The 14,820-nt window shown below is 40.3% G+C and overlaps 2 protein-coding genes and 1 non-coding gene across 4 annotated transcripts; 2 read left to right on the top strand and 1 right to left on the bottom strand.

The window, feature by feature from the left end:
* Positions 1-12: 12 nt before the first annotated feature.
* mtrf1 (mitochondrial translational release factor 1) lies at positions 13-5,683 on the top strand. 2 transcript variants are annotated; one of them, XR_013282434.1, is made up of 9 exons: positions 13-490; positions 737-828; positions 915-996; positions 1,463-1,570; positions 1,636-1,808; positions 1,884-2,001; positions 2,067-2,203; positions 3,283-3,399; positions 4,662-4,760. XR_013282434.1 is itself a non-coding variant. In XM_077513927.1 (9 exons), exons 1-9 carry the CDS (start codon positions 154-156, stop codon positions 4,939-4,941), a joined length of 1,272 nt encoding a protein of 423 aa, XP_077370053.1. In that variant the 5' UTR covers positions 17-153; the 3' UTR covers positions 4,942-5,683. The 2 variants fall into 2 exon arrangements, 1 of the variants encoding a protein (XP_077370053.1); XM_077513927.1 differs by lacking the exon at positions 3,283-3,399 and adding an exon at positions 4,816-5,683 and having other exon boundaries at positions 17-490.
* wbp4 (WW domain binding protein 4) lies at positions 4,056-11,516 on the bottom strand. Its single transcript, XM_077513931.1, has 10 exons — positions 11,420-11,516; positions 11,193-11,265; positions 11,055-11,117; positions 10,725-10,848; positions 10,443-10,655; positions 10,261-10,328; positions 10,110-10,185; positions 8,055-8,254; positions 6,202-6,437; positions 4,056-6,119 (listed from the first exon to the last, which is right to left on the bottom strand). Coding segments are annotated over exons 1-10 (1,254 nt in total). The 5' UTR covers positions 11,422-11,516; the 3' UTR covers positions 4,056-5,920.
* Positions 11,517-11,743: 227 nt separating this feature from the next.
* trnae-uuc (transfer RNA glutamic acid (anticodon UUC)) lies at positions 11,744-11,815 on the top strand. Its single transcript has one exon. It is a non-coding gene; the product is annotated as a tRNA-Glu (tRNA).
* The last annotated feature ends 3,005 nt before the right edge of the window (positions 11,816-14,820 follow it).

The raw sequence follows: 14,820 nt of genomic DNA on the forward strand, positions 1-14,820 counted from the left end.
TCCCAGAGTGCTTTGCCTCTGTTACTTGTCATATCACAAACTACTTCCGGGTTTCAGTCTCATGTTGCGATTGTTATTGAAGTCTATTCAGGCAGACCAAATCGCTGTTGATTTTTCTCATTTATTTCGGGTGTCCACAAAGTGCATTGTCAAATGTTTTGTCGTCGTATTTGTTGCTTGCGCACTGTCTTTTCCTGCGTAGTTTACAACAACCTAAAAAGAGGACGGTGGAGGACAATGTTGGCGACAAGGCGCCCCTTTCACAGTGATGTCGGGACCTTGTACGAAAACGATGCTGTTCAAAAGTATCTTCGGCGGCTCATGGACAGTCACAGAGTTCTTAGCCATAAGTTGCACCGTTCAAACCTTAGTGAAGCTGACAGGAAAGTGATGGTGAAGAAATACACTGAGCTGCTGCCTTTGGCAAATGTCTTTCACAATCTTGAACAGGCACTGAAAGATCTTGACGAAGTCCACTCCATTTCGCATTGTAAGTCGATTTTTTTTTTTTTTTTTTTTTTTTACCGTTTTGGGGAATGCATAGCTGTGAACCAGTTCAGGGTGTATCTCAAACCCATGTGAGGAATAAGCGGTCAAGAAAATGGATTGATGGATTAATGTTTGCTCATAGTATCACCCACATCTTAGTCCAATCTGTGGAGAATCTCAAAGTTATCTTTTTAATATCGATATATTTCATATCATGATGACATTTTGCTTTCCCCCGTGACTATAGCCACAGATGGTTCCAAAGATGATCAGTTTGCTCAGCTGCTGAAAGAAGAGGAAGCTCTTATCACAGAAAGGATTTCAGTCTTAAAGAAAGAGGTAAGTATACAAGAGCGCAAGCATGATCAAATATTCAGTAGTTGAGAGCGGTTGTGTATATTATCTCTCGGTCTGGCTCTCTCGAGTTAATCAAAGCGCTCTTGCCGACTGACCCTCTGGACTCCAGTAACATTCTGCTGGAGGTTGTTTCAGGACGAACAACGGGAGGTTTGTGGATTTGAGTTCCATTATGGTTCAATTGTATTTGTTAAATCACTCACATACATGTGAAAGAAAAAGTTTGGGGTATCATCAGGCTTTTGGGTAGAATTTTAGGATGAAACTAAATTTGACCTTTACAGACCCTCACCGAAAATGTCATTGCTCATGTCCAACTCTTCAATGTTTCTCCACTTTTTGCACAGCTTATTTAATTAAAAGCTAAATGGCAAAATTCACAACAGGCGTTTGAGCCATAAACATTTCAAGGTTAAGCTCTAGTACTAGTGAAACAATGAATAGTAAAACGTGCATTCAAAAGTTGAGAGCGTGCCAAATAAGGTTCAGCCGTGAAGGTTATAAAGCAAGATTGATCCTGAAATTTCAACCAAAACCCGAATATTCATAACATTCATTTAGTTTTTTTTAATGGCATCAATCAGAAATGTATTTCAATTGTGTATTTTTTTTTTAGGTGATATATGTCAGCAATTTACCCGAGAGATGTTTGACATGTACCAGGGTTTTGCCGCTTACAAGAACTGGGATTTTGAGACGTTGAACTACACCCCTGCGGAATATGGTATGTAGTATTATGCATGCTAAGATACACCGGAGACTTGGAACTTTTTCTCACGTCGTACTCAGGCGGTTTGCATCACGCGGCCGTGCGGATAGCTGGAGAGAACGTGTACAGACATCTGAAGCACGAGGGGGGAACGCACCGGGTGCAGAGGATTCCCGAGGTGGGCCTTTCCTCCAGGATGCAGCGCATCCACACCGGAACCATGACGGTTATCATCCTGCCTCAGCCCGTCGAGGTCAACATCTCGCTCACTTTCAATCACTACGTTCATATTGATCGTGTTGGAAGTTCACGCTCGTCGTGCACGTAGGTGGACGTCAGCGTCGACCCGAAAGATCTGCGGGTTGACACGTTCAGATCTCGAGGCGCTGGGGGTCAAAGTGTTAACACAACTGATAGCGCCGTACGCATTGTTCACCTTCCCTCAGGTATGACATCCCAAACAGCGACTTTCACTTTCTTCTGTTTGTAATTGCGATTAATTCCCTCTCAGGTATCGCAGCAGAATGCCAACAGACCCGCTCGCAACTGCAGAACAAAGAGACGGCCATGCGCATGCTGAAGGCCCGCCTCTACCAGAGCATGATGGGTAAAGAGACTGAGCAGAAGAATCTGGCACGTAAGCAGCAGGTAAGCGGCCTCCTGGGAAATAAAAGTCCGGTTCTAAATGGCAAAACTGCGACACGCCCATTCCAAGTTTGTGCCAACACGATTAAAATTGTTAAACGGACATTCGGTGATCCCTAGCGCCATCTAATGATGAACTAATAATTGATTAATTTTACAACCTGGCTGTTTATGTCAATAGTATGCAAAAAATATGTTGTATGGCATAAACATATATATATTTTTATATATATAATGGTAGGTCTAGTAATAACTAATGCTGTAGTCTAACCTTACCCGAGTCCAAGTCACCTCATTTTGAGATTGGCCGATTCCGAGTCCAGATCCAATACCTCGGCATTTTTTTGAGAAGGATTTTTTTTTTTTTTTTTTTTTTTTAACAAAACTACCCCAACACCTTTTGTATGGTGAGTGAAGCAGTGGTTAAAATAAGTAAAACATTGAAACCCCCTTTTCTGCCACATCTATGATTTACTCAAAGGGCTATTATTAACTAGGGATGTAACGATAAGGGCAATATCATATCGTGAAGTTAAAACTGCCACAATATCGTCGTCGTCATGTTCATGATGTTTAAAAGCAACACATCTGTTAAAAAAAAAAGGTTATGCCATTTGTGCAGTTTTAGCACCCTCTGGTGGCTAGTTTTTTTTGGGGGGGGGGTTTAGCGCAATAAAATTTTCATTAGGGATGTTTTGGCCCTTCTATGTTTAAAATCTACACTAATTGTCAGATGAAGGGGAACGTAATATGCCTGTGTATTTCATGTATTTCATTTTACCATATCCTGACTGGTCTGGACTCGCACCAGACTGGACTGCTGGCCCAGGCGGGATTTGGCAACCTTGGAAAGGACGTTGGATCGGGACAGCCCTAATTCTTTGACCACTAGATGGCGCTGAGGAATGTCTCTTTTAATATTGTTATTCTGGTATTTTTCCAAAAGAGACACAAATTTCTTCAGCAATCCTCCTTCAACTTGGTGTCATTTGACTACTTTTTCTGAGACCATCGCTAGTGCTAATTATTTTACACAAAGCTGACTGGCTTCTTTTTTGTGTCGAATAACTTTGAAATTGCAGACCCTTCAAGCTCATTTTGGACAGCAGCATGAGAGGATTTCAGCAACTCAGTGAAGAACAGGGATGGAAATCGGGTCGTAGAAAAGACCTGGGCCTGGTTGTTCAAAACTCGCTTACGTATGTCTTTAACCACTGGTTAAGTAGATTTAACCGACTGTTAACTTTTAACAGTGCTTTTATCTTGTTGTTCAAAACTCTGTTAACTCTAACCGGCTGTTAACTTGCTGTTAAAGTTAACACATCTAAGGACCGCCACTAACTTTTGAACAGTGTGGTTAACTCTGTGTTCGTGGCTAATGCTGCCTTCATGATGTCCGTTGAGTGCAAGAAAAAGAGCGCTTGACTTTGACATTGGCGATTATTCTGATGAAAAGTTACGCCACACTATACCGATTAGCAGTAATACAATGCCAAGTCTCATGCTGAGTCAAAAGAGAAATAATAAAAATGTGTTTTTTAAGATTAGTTCTAAAAATGGACAGAGAAAGGGGGCTTTCCCAACATTTAGTGGGAGGTGATTCCAAAGAGAGGTTACCTGTGATGTTTTTTTGTTTGCTTTCACGTCAATAATCAGACAAATACTGTGAATAGTGACTAATTATTTAATTTAAATTAATTTGAATTTAAATAAAAAATAATAATATAGTAATAAAATATGTAAATATAATAAATATTTTTTTAACAAATTTTTATGTAAAACAGTAATTACAAATATTAGTAATAATTACAAATAGATTAAAAATACACAGATGTAAATACAAAAACAAGACAAATAATTCAAAACTATCAAAATATTACACAAAAAAATACAAATCGGTCAAAAATATAAATGTTAGACCAAAGAAAAAAAAAAGACAAAAATATGAGAAACAAAATCAGAGAAAAACATGCAATATTATATGCTACAAAAATATTGGCAAAAATATCACACCAAATATTCACTGAAAACACACAGTGGGAAAAAATAATGAATTAAAAAAAGAAAACGAATTATTTCGCAAAAACTCCTAAATTGCTCCAGACATTGATTGAATAACGTGTTCTTCGTCAGCAGAAAACTTCCTGGTTTTTGTTGGGGTTTTTTGGCGAGTGCCAGGGGTGGTTTGGATAGTATCCATTCCACTTTCTTTCGCTGACCCAGCCGGAAGTAAACCAAAAGAGGAATTGTGGGATAGACCGGTGCTAACCAGTGTATCTTACATGTTAATGCAGTGACCCACATTCACACATTGCACATTCAGTCACCATTTTCTTCTATTACTTTCCATTTACTTTTTTATTCCGCAAAAAAAAAAAAAAACTTGTCACAATTTATCAACCTTAGTTCAAAGGAAGATTGCAACTTTTAATTAAGACCCGCCTATGTGTCTTCACACCAGGTGGGAACACGCTCGCAGTCAGAGAGGATTCGCACCTACAACTTCAGCCAGGATCGCATCACAGACCACCGGATTGGCTACATTTGCAGAGATATTAAGGTTAGCTCCTCCTGAAACTGTTAAAAAAAGTAACCCAACTTCTAATCCACTTCAGGAGTTCATGCAAGGAGAGGAGGCGCTGGATGATCTCATCACTCTCGTACTCGAACACGCAGAAAGGGAGGCGCTGCTGGACCTGGCGGAGAACAGCAGAAGCAGCGGGAACGCTTCTGCAAACTGACTCACAACACAATCAAGTTTGGGCTTTGATAGTTTTTAAACAATATTGTGATGTGAGGTGTAGCAACATTTATTGTTACATCACAGTTTCAGGTTTGGCTTGTGTCAGTATTAGGGGTGTCAAAATGAGTGAGTTAATTTATTTAAAGGTCATTTAATGCCACCATTTTTTTTTTTTCGTGCGATTAATGACGCCTTACTTAGAAATTCTGTACTGGGGGAATTCTAGAGACGTCCACGGCAAAATCTAGCAGAAATAAACGCATGTATTTGTGGAGACTGGGGTCAAGTAATATTTTACAATTTAAAAAGTGTACATAATTGCACGTTACGTCATGTTAAAGATCTCTTAATATGAAAAGAAATGCACTGAGCTGTCATCACCGTCTTCCAAATGCAATTATGCCATCTAGTGGCAGACATTTTTTACAGTATCTTTTTAATGTTAACTCAATTATAAAATTGCTATGTCAATGACTAAAAGATGCAGCCATATTTCTATTTAACATTTGTTTCTACTTTACGTTAAAAGGATGAAAACGCAATAAAAAAATATCAATTTTATTGTACATTTAGAACAGTTTTCAATTTTAATTTTCAATTAATCGTGAGGTAACTATTGAAGTTATGAGATTAATTACCATGAAAAATTGTAATCGCTTGATACCCCTAGTGAATATATTTTTGATGCAATTTACTGTACATTCTCTATGCCTGTGATTAAATTATTTTTCCTTTGATAATGAGAGCTTCTTTCTTGTTAGCAAATTGTGAAAATTAATATTGGGGACCATTGAAAAGAAATTTAGTGTAAAAAGTATCTTATTTATTATAGTCTGACATCATTGAAGTCATTATGAGGCCACCTCTCATCATGAAATCTCCTGTTCCATGTTCAAAAGCAACAGTAAAAAAATGAACTTGAGCTACAAAAATCAGATTCAATTAAAATTCAGGAAACAGAGGGAAAAAAAACGTTGCTAGTCATCATTGTCTCTCTGCCGAAAGCTTCTGGATTTTCCGTTCTGTGCTTTGCTTTTCTTGAACGAGGTGGCTCCGCCTTCCACTCCCAGCGAGGTGATGATGCGCTCTTTGAACTTGGGCTTGGGTTCCGGCGGCAACTCCGTCAGCGCAACTTCTTCCTCTCGTATTTGGGGCAACTGCAAGTCCACGTTGGCGCTGAGGAGAGAAAAAGAGGACGAGTTGCTGAAGTGAATCATGGAAAAGTTGAACGTGCCACAAGTATGAATGGCGCACATACTACGGATCCTTCTTCTCCTTGATCTGTTCCCAAGCCCCGTACGGGTTGAGGGGTTTTGGCCTCTTCGCTTTTGCCACCTCTTCCTGTTTTTTCACTTCAGGTTCAGTTGTTGTTGTTGTCGTTGTTGTTGTTCTTCTTTGGACCCCCTCTTTCTTCTGCTCCTCAACATCTTCTCGAGGCATATTGTTGCACGTTTGATCATCCTTTTCTGAATGGTCCCCCTCTGCTTTCCTTTTCTGAAATAGCCCGTAAAGAAGAAGTTTGAATACAAGACTGAAGCAAATTGATGTTCTCCGTCTCAACAGGTGCGTTTCCATGACCCTTTTTAGCCATAATAAAAGGGATATTGTACTCTTTTGATAAAGTACAATTTCATTTTGTCGGTGTTTCCATTGAAAAGCGTTTCTCAGAATGTTCCCGTCTTGCGAGTTTGTGTATCTGTACGTGCGCGTGCTTGTAACTCGTGTTATGGTACGGACGTGTAGAACCTCTCGCTTGTTGTCGGTGGTAACGGCCATTTCTGCAACCATATGGAACGTGCATTGAATGGCGGCATATTAGCTCTCTTAAATCGCTTTGTACTTATTTGAGGTCCAACTGAAGTGCTAAATTAGGTAATGATGGCAAAACTTCTCTTTATGGTTCCAATTTTAGTAAGAACTGATATGTCAGTAAAACACATTGTGTCCAGAATTGTCACTTTGACTACACACACGCACAAACACACGCATACACGCGATTGTTACTGCAGCCACACACACGTGCACAGCCCTATTCTATCAATCCTGACCATGACAACAACTTTTGGGCCAACTATGGTCACGTGGCAAAGACATAAGTCAGCTCAAGCAAAAACGATAATTAGCTCTCTAGCGCCACCTGGTGTATTATGGCTTATGATTCAACTCACATTTTACATTTTGCACCTTTAGTTGAGGTCCTACTGAAAGGATAAAGTGGTTAAACATGGGAAATGCACTATAACACATCAAGTGTACAGTACATCAAAAATTCCGAATTATAATGGGTGTCTATGCGTCAAAAAATGGCACACTCAAAGTTTAATTTAAATCTCTATCTCCCATTTGCACTAACTTAGAAACTTCAGGATGGTGCTATTTTGAACTTCACCAAATTTTGAACTTCCCCAAATTCATGTCAACTCCCTAGTATTTTTTTCCCAATGCCATTTCTTTGATTAAAAAAAACAAACAGAAAAGCCAGAAAATGGGCAAATAACGCCAAGGGGTTAAAAAGACGTTGTCCCCTCGGGAGGCAGTTCCGACACAAAGTGTACTTCCTGCAACCCTCAAATGTTGTTGATCCCGGAGGCTGGGTAAAGGCAGGTTACAAGTAGTTTAAAGTTTCTGATGTTTTCTGGCGTCTTCCCTGCCAAATTAACCAGACACGGCGGGACAGGATTTCATGCTTCCCTCCTTTTATTGAATTTCTCGACTGAGGCTCGCTCAGTTACACCTCTCTCTCTCTTTTACGCTCATGACGTGCAGTATACGAAACACTTAAGCATGTAAAACTAAAATACAATACGGAAATTAATAATTTTCAAAGCAAATATTAGTCAATTGCAAGTAAATAAAAAGACGTTGGCAAACAACGTGTTACATTCCTTTCCTCCGTGACCGGGCGGGTGTCACATGAGTACTAATGCACAAAAGGTGTTTCCGTGACACGTCTCAAAAACCACCTCATGAGAGTGCAAAAACATTTTTGCAATATTTGAGTTTTTTTTTTTTTTTTTTGCAAATCCAATGTTTCCATTACCAGCTTGCTTTTGCGAAACATGCCTTTTGCACAAAACTGAGGGGAATGGAAACGCACCGAATTATTCTTACCCTTAAACTATTTTCCGGGACAACGGACGACTGGCTGGGCTGTTGAGTCACTTGCGCTCCCTGTGACAAGTGAGCCTCATTACAGCCGTCGTGTCCTCCTGAAGTTGGCTCCTCCTGTTGTGCTTTCTCAGCGCTGGACGCCAAGCTGGATTCTGGAGTCTCGTTGGCGGGCGAGTCATTTGGCTTTTCCCATCTGGACTCTGAGAGAGAGAGAGGTGACACAAATCGTCACCCTCTTAAAAATAATTGCCTCAGTCTTTTTTTTTTTTTTCAAAAATTATTTTTGCCTAAATCATCTCATGGTGCAAATGGTTTAATTTTTTGTGCTTCCCGAAAAATGACTCGGGCGATTATTTTAAGAAGGCGTCAAAATTAGGGTTGCACTGATTGATCGGCCGGCCGGCCGGCCGATTTATCGGCCCCGATTTCCTTAATTTTGGGAGATCGGTGATTGGCCGATCCCTTAAAAATAAACTGATCTTTGCCTTTTATTCTGTTTTTTTTTCTAGTGTTTAACTGTTTTCTTTTAGTGTTTAAATGTTTTGATTTTGTAGTTAATATTTTTTTAATTTGACCCAACGGGATCAATAAAGTCAAGTCTAAGTCTAAAAACTTATTTTTAGCTCCAGTGTTTCCTCATGGGGGAGCATCCACACTGGGAGGGATGGCTGGTCTTCTCCTGCAGGCGGGGCGGGGGGTTGGCCAAGGGTCCCCCGGGGGAGCTGTGGCTCGCTTCAGTCTATATGGAGCGGGGCGGCGGTCACTGGGATGGCATTCCACCCTTTGGTGGTTGGCCGTCATCCCTCTCAGTGTGGATGAACTCCCCCTGGGTGCCTTTCCTCACAGGGTTCTTCTGTGCCCCGCCATGTTGTGGTTTGCGTGTGTGTCTGTGGGTACGATTGTGTGTTCGTGTGTGTGTGTGTGTTTATGGGTGTTTTAATTGTTCAGCATCAGCATTTGAGTTGCATTTGAATGTATGAAAGGTGGTATATAAATAAAGTTTGTTTTGATTCCATCAATCTCATCTCCCTCCTAGGGAAAAAAGTCAGCCATTGTCCTCTTGCTGAGATGACTAATAGGAATTTAATTTTTATTTGCGAGAACTACTTCACATGCAGTTAAAACAACCCATTTGTATTATTTAATCGGTATTGGTCAATGTTTACGAATAAAATAAGATTGGAACAGTGAAAGTATACGCTGCTTGTTATGTTTAAAAAATAAAATAAAAAATAAAAAATCGGCATCGGCAGGTCAGGCTTTTTTTAAAAGATCGGTAATCGGCCGGAAAATTGTGATCGGTGCAGCTTTAGTTGAAATGTGATTTGCGATTAAAATCAACAGACTACTTGCAATCAGTGTTAAGTTTGACAAGAAATTTTTATTTAGCTTTAGTTATAGTCTTGACTAAAATGAAAGTTTTAGTCATAATTTAGTCATCTGGTTGTATTTTAGTTTTAATCCAATTTTAGTCGACGAAAAACAAGAGGAATTTTAGTTGACTAAATTGACAGTTTAGTCGATATTTTCCTTCAGCATTCATTTCAACTTTTATATAGAAAATTATAACACACCTATTTGTAACCAGTTTTAACATGCACGACACATTTAATACAACAGTGTCTTTTATTAATTGTTTCAATGAAACATGTTGAACTGACAATATAACTTAGTTTTCACCTAAATAAAAAAAAAAGTGCATAATTGCTTGAGATAAATATGATTTGATGAAATAAATAACATTAAATAAATTAAATTAAAAAATTAAATTACATTAAATAAAGTGCAGTGAACACTGAACAGTTTGAGTGGTTCTTTTCTCCAACCCGTGTTTCATTCCTTCGGATTGAATTGTGTGAATTTTCGTTACTGTATTATTTTCATTTTCGTTTTAGTCATTGACAAAATTGACAGTTAATTTTAGTTGTAGTCTCAATAAATGGCTTCTATTTTAGTTTTCGTTTAATTTTCGTCTGGGGAAAAAAAAATACGTCGACGAAATTATCACTGCTTGCAATGACGTGTGATAGAAATGTGCATATAAAGAGATCGAACCTCCTGTTTCTGTGTTGTACCAATATGCGTATCCTTCAGGGCTGACACCTTCCATCCAAGCACTACCTGAAGAGATCTAGGGGAAAAGAAAGAAGTAAGATAGCATTGCACTCTTAAAGAGTAATCGAGAAGCAAAATATCTCGATATAACCTTGTTCTGATCGTGCTGCACAAAGTCTGAGCCACTCTGGAAGCCTTCAGGTATGTCCCATTGTGAGTCTGCAGCAAAAAATACAGTAGATCTAAGTGACACAGAAGTAATAGGACTTTAATAAAAAAAAAAATACTAAATAAAAAAAAAAAAAAAAAAAAAAGACTTCTGATTATTCTCACCTCCAGTTACTGTATTATAATAGTATGTGTGTCCATCATCTGTTCGTCCTTCAACCCAACACAAACTCTGTGTTCTGTTTTGCCCCCCAGATGCCTTTTTTTGTTTCTCTGTTTTCTTTTGATATTTTTTGCAATGTGGTGGTGGCTCGCACAGTACAAGCGGCGGTGCTTTAGGTTGCGGTAGTACCGTGGTTTGCACAGAAGGACCACTTCCTGACACAAGAAAACAACTGCAGTCAAGAAAACAGATGTTTTACGTCTGTATTTTCAACACGCTGTTACTTGATTCCATTTCCATCCTTTTCAGGTCTTCCTGATACGCCTTCAATGCCGCCTCCTCCATTGCTGCAAATTGTTTCGACATACGGTCCTCTTGCTTCGCTTTTTGGACACTCTTCTTTTTGATCTACAGGGACAGATAGATAAAGTGTGAAAAATGCCATTTGAGTGTAGCCAATAAAAAGTTAAGACTTCTAGTTCTTATCTCTCGTGCCAGTAATGAGGAGGCTGATGCCAAAACTGACATTTTTCGTTGCTGTTCGTATGCCAACAAAGTTTACACAAACGTCACTCGATCCAGTAACCGTTAAAATAAAAGGGAGGAAAAAATACCTCGGAAATTTTGGCCGCCACATTTTCTTTGTGATTCTTCCCTCTTTCGTGAAATTCGATGCTCTACAGTGCAAAATAAGAAGACTTGTGAGCATCATATGTCCTCGGCAATAAATGAACTAAATGTGGCTCGCTTACGGGCTTATTGTCTGCAATCCAACACTTGCAATATTGGCAGAATTTCCTTGGCTGTGACTTCCAGTAATCAGCCCTGAAAGTTAAAGGAAAAGGATTAGTATCTTACGCGTTGCATCCTTGACAGCTATTGTGGCTAACTACAGGAATAAAGATTGACATGTTTCCCTGAAAAACTACAAGGTAATTTTTTACCATAAAATGTCGTGTACTTCAGAGTGGCTACTTACATTTTATAGTATTTGTCTATTTGAGTGTGACTGTAAGGCACGAATGAGTTAAAACGAAGAAAGCTAGACTCGGACTGTTCACATTTCTGGAGCAATACTGTCCATTGCTGATGACGTCACCACCATGACGCTTGCTACGTCATTTGAACAGTCTACGTTCTTTTTGGGGTATTATACGGCCAATGAGTAATTAGATTCAAATGTATCAAAAATAATAATAATAATGATGATAACAATAATAATAATACACAAAATGAAGTATTTGTTCCTCCGTGATCACTATGTATTGCTTTATAAAGCAAGCCGAAATTTTACACATTCACTTCCCATATGGTCTAGCGGTTAGGATTCCTGGTTTTCACCCAGGCGGCCCGGGTTCGACTCCCGGTATGGGAATGAAAGTTTTTTTTATTTATATGAGTTCACAGTCATAACAGCCCTTCGAGGAACAGCATAATTGTGATGTGGCCCACGACAAAAATGAATTTTACACCTCTGCCGTGGAAGGTTGTTGTCATTGTAGTCCAGTGTTGTGTCTTGGTTAAACCAGATAAAAACAGCAACAACAATAGTCACTGTCACTGACATATGCGACGGATGTGAAGATATCCAAATTAATATTATATAACCAACGGAAAATGATATGCTCCGTGGAATCAATACACACACACACCAGTTTGTGGTTAATTTGGCGTTATGGTATCTTCCGATCGCATGCTGCCACAACATTATGCTAACCTGGAACGCATCGAACCCGCAACCACCGCCACGCCGAGTATTTTTTATCTTTTTTTTTTAATTTTTATTATTATTATTTTTTCTATAGCTTTATTTAACTGCACTAAACTTTTTCCCGTTCATTTTCAATGGTACCGCTTAGTTCAATACCGACGCAATATATTTTTGGCCACTGACTGGCGGTGGCGCTGCAGGTACGTTTTGGTCAGGGTCAAATTTAACAGGGCGGTCTATTTGGAAAAAAAAATGCGATGAAGCCATCTACATCCGTTTACTTTAGTGATGGGCATTACAGTTCTTTTAGGTGAACTGAATCACTAGAATCAGTTCATTTAAAAGAACCGTTCAAAAGATCCGTTCACCGAATCGTTTACTTAAAAAAAAAGGAATGTGCTTTATTTTTTTTAATGGCGTTACTTTTTAAATTCAACTGTAATAATAATAATTTTAATAATAATAATGATGACAATAATAATGATAATAATTATAATTACAGTAGACGTCACCCACAGTACACAGAGAGGATAAGAAATCCGTTAAAGATAACCCCAACAAAGTCATCTCCCCACTGCTGGAGCGCGGGGCACACCGTCATGTGCTGGTGGTCACTCGCTCTATTTTGTTTTTATGCACTTGCCCCCAGCCCAGTACGTGTTCTCCGATGGAGGAGCTGGCCACTAGGATGTCATCCAAGTAGACGAAGAGGAACGGCATGTCCCGGAGAACAGAGTCCATGAGACGCTGAAAAGACTGGGCCGCGTTTTTAAGGCCGAATGGCATCCTGAGAAACTCGAAGAGTCCGAAAGGTGTTATCACAGCAGTCTTAGGCACATCGGTGGGGTGTACCGGAACTTGGTGATAGCCCCGTACCAAGTCCACCTTGGAAAACACCTTCGCACCTGCCAGGTGGGCAGAGAAGTCCTGTGTGTGCGGGACCGGATAGCGATCGTGCGTCGTGGTATCATTGAGGCGGCGATAGTCTCCACACGGTCGCCAGCCGCCGTCCGACTTCGGAACCATGTGGAGAAGCGAAGCCCACGGGCTGTCCGAACGACGAATTATGCCAAGGCGTTCCATGTTGGCGAATCCGGACTTAGCTGTGGCCAATCTATCAGGGTTGAGGTGTCGGGCCTTAGCGTGAACCGGCGGGCCCACGGTCTCGATGTGGTGCTCGATCCCATGCTTGGTAGAAGTGGCTGCAAATGTAGGCGTGGTCAGGCTGGGGAATTCTCCAAGAAGCCGCGTGATCACGTCGTCATCTGAGAGCGGGCTGGAGAGGCCCTCAAACGTCTCCACATCACACCCACAAGCAACAGTGGAAAACGTCAAAGCGTCCAACAGGCGGCCATTTTTAACATCCACCAGTAGACTGTGGGCACACACAAAAGTCTGCGCCAAGAAGGGGAAAAGAAATGTCCGCAGTGACAAAGTCCCAAGCGAACCGGCGCTCTCCAAAACATACATCCATTGTCTTAGTGCCGTAGGTCCGGATAGGTGCATCGTTGGCCGCTGACAGGTGCGGGCCGTGAGTGCCCCCGGCAGCATCTTCAGCCGAGGCAGGCAACACACTTCTGCGGGCGCCGGAGTCACAAAGGAATTTGAGTCTGGAAAGGGTGTCCATGACAAACAGCAGCCGGCACTCTGCGCCCCCACTCACAGCTGCAACTGAGTGGAGGCGTTGCCGTTTCCCGACGCAACAAAGGAGCAAGGGGCGCGGCACCTCTTCGCCTTGGTTCCAAAACGTGCGTGAAACTGAGCTTCGGCTTGTACAAACCACGTCGCCACGGCCGACTCCCAAAACTCCGGTAACTTGAGACCAGCGGAGTTCGCCATGTCGCTCAATTCGATCAAATTCTCAGCCTCGGAAACGTCAACGAGGCGGATGTCGGGGTCACCAATGTAGCGAGCATTGACGGGAGTCGGAGGCAGAGTGTTGAAGTCCGGAGCCAAAGACCGGCGATTTATTGACATCAGCTTCTCAGCGTTTAACAGCAACAACAACTCACTCTGCATGAGGCTCACAGACCTACCAACATTTTGTTCTTTTATCCTTTCATCCCATCAAACTCCTCCTTCGTCCCAACGTTCCGTGGGTGAATTATGTTCCAATCACTACACGTCTACAAATTTCATTCTCCGGGTTGACGTATCGTCAAATCACCATAAAGATTATCCTATATATATATATATATATATATATATATATATATATATATATATATATATATATATATATATATATATATATATATATATATATATATATATATATATATATATATATATATTTATTTTGACTGCTGTAGTAGCTGGCAATGATAAGTAACTACTACATCTCCAATATTTATCATATCTCTCATTTTGGACAATTTGGGGACATATGGAAGTTAGGGACATTCAAGGGACAAAAATGTTCAGATATATTCACCAAAAATCAACAAAAACACATTTTCTCATTCTGATTGCTGTCGTAGCTTGCAATGGTATGTAACTAATTACTATTAGCTCAAATTTTTATCATATCTCTCATTATCGGCAAGTTGGGGACATTTAAGGGATAAAAAAAGTTAAAAAATATTCAGCAAAAAAAAAAAAAAATTTCAATCCGCTGTTCCTTTTCACCTATAAAGGAAGCATTTGCATTGCGTTGCATTGGGGAAGTG

Source organism: Festucalex cinctus, chromosome 2, assembly GCF_051991245.1.
Source record: "Festucalex cinctus isolate MCC-2025b chromosome 2, RoL_Fcin_1.0, whole genome shotgun sequence".
Classification (NCBI taxonomy): Eukaryota; Metazoa; Chordata; class Actinopteri; order Syngnathiformes; family Syngnathidae; genus Festucalex; species Festucalex cinctus.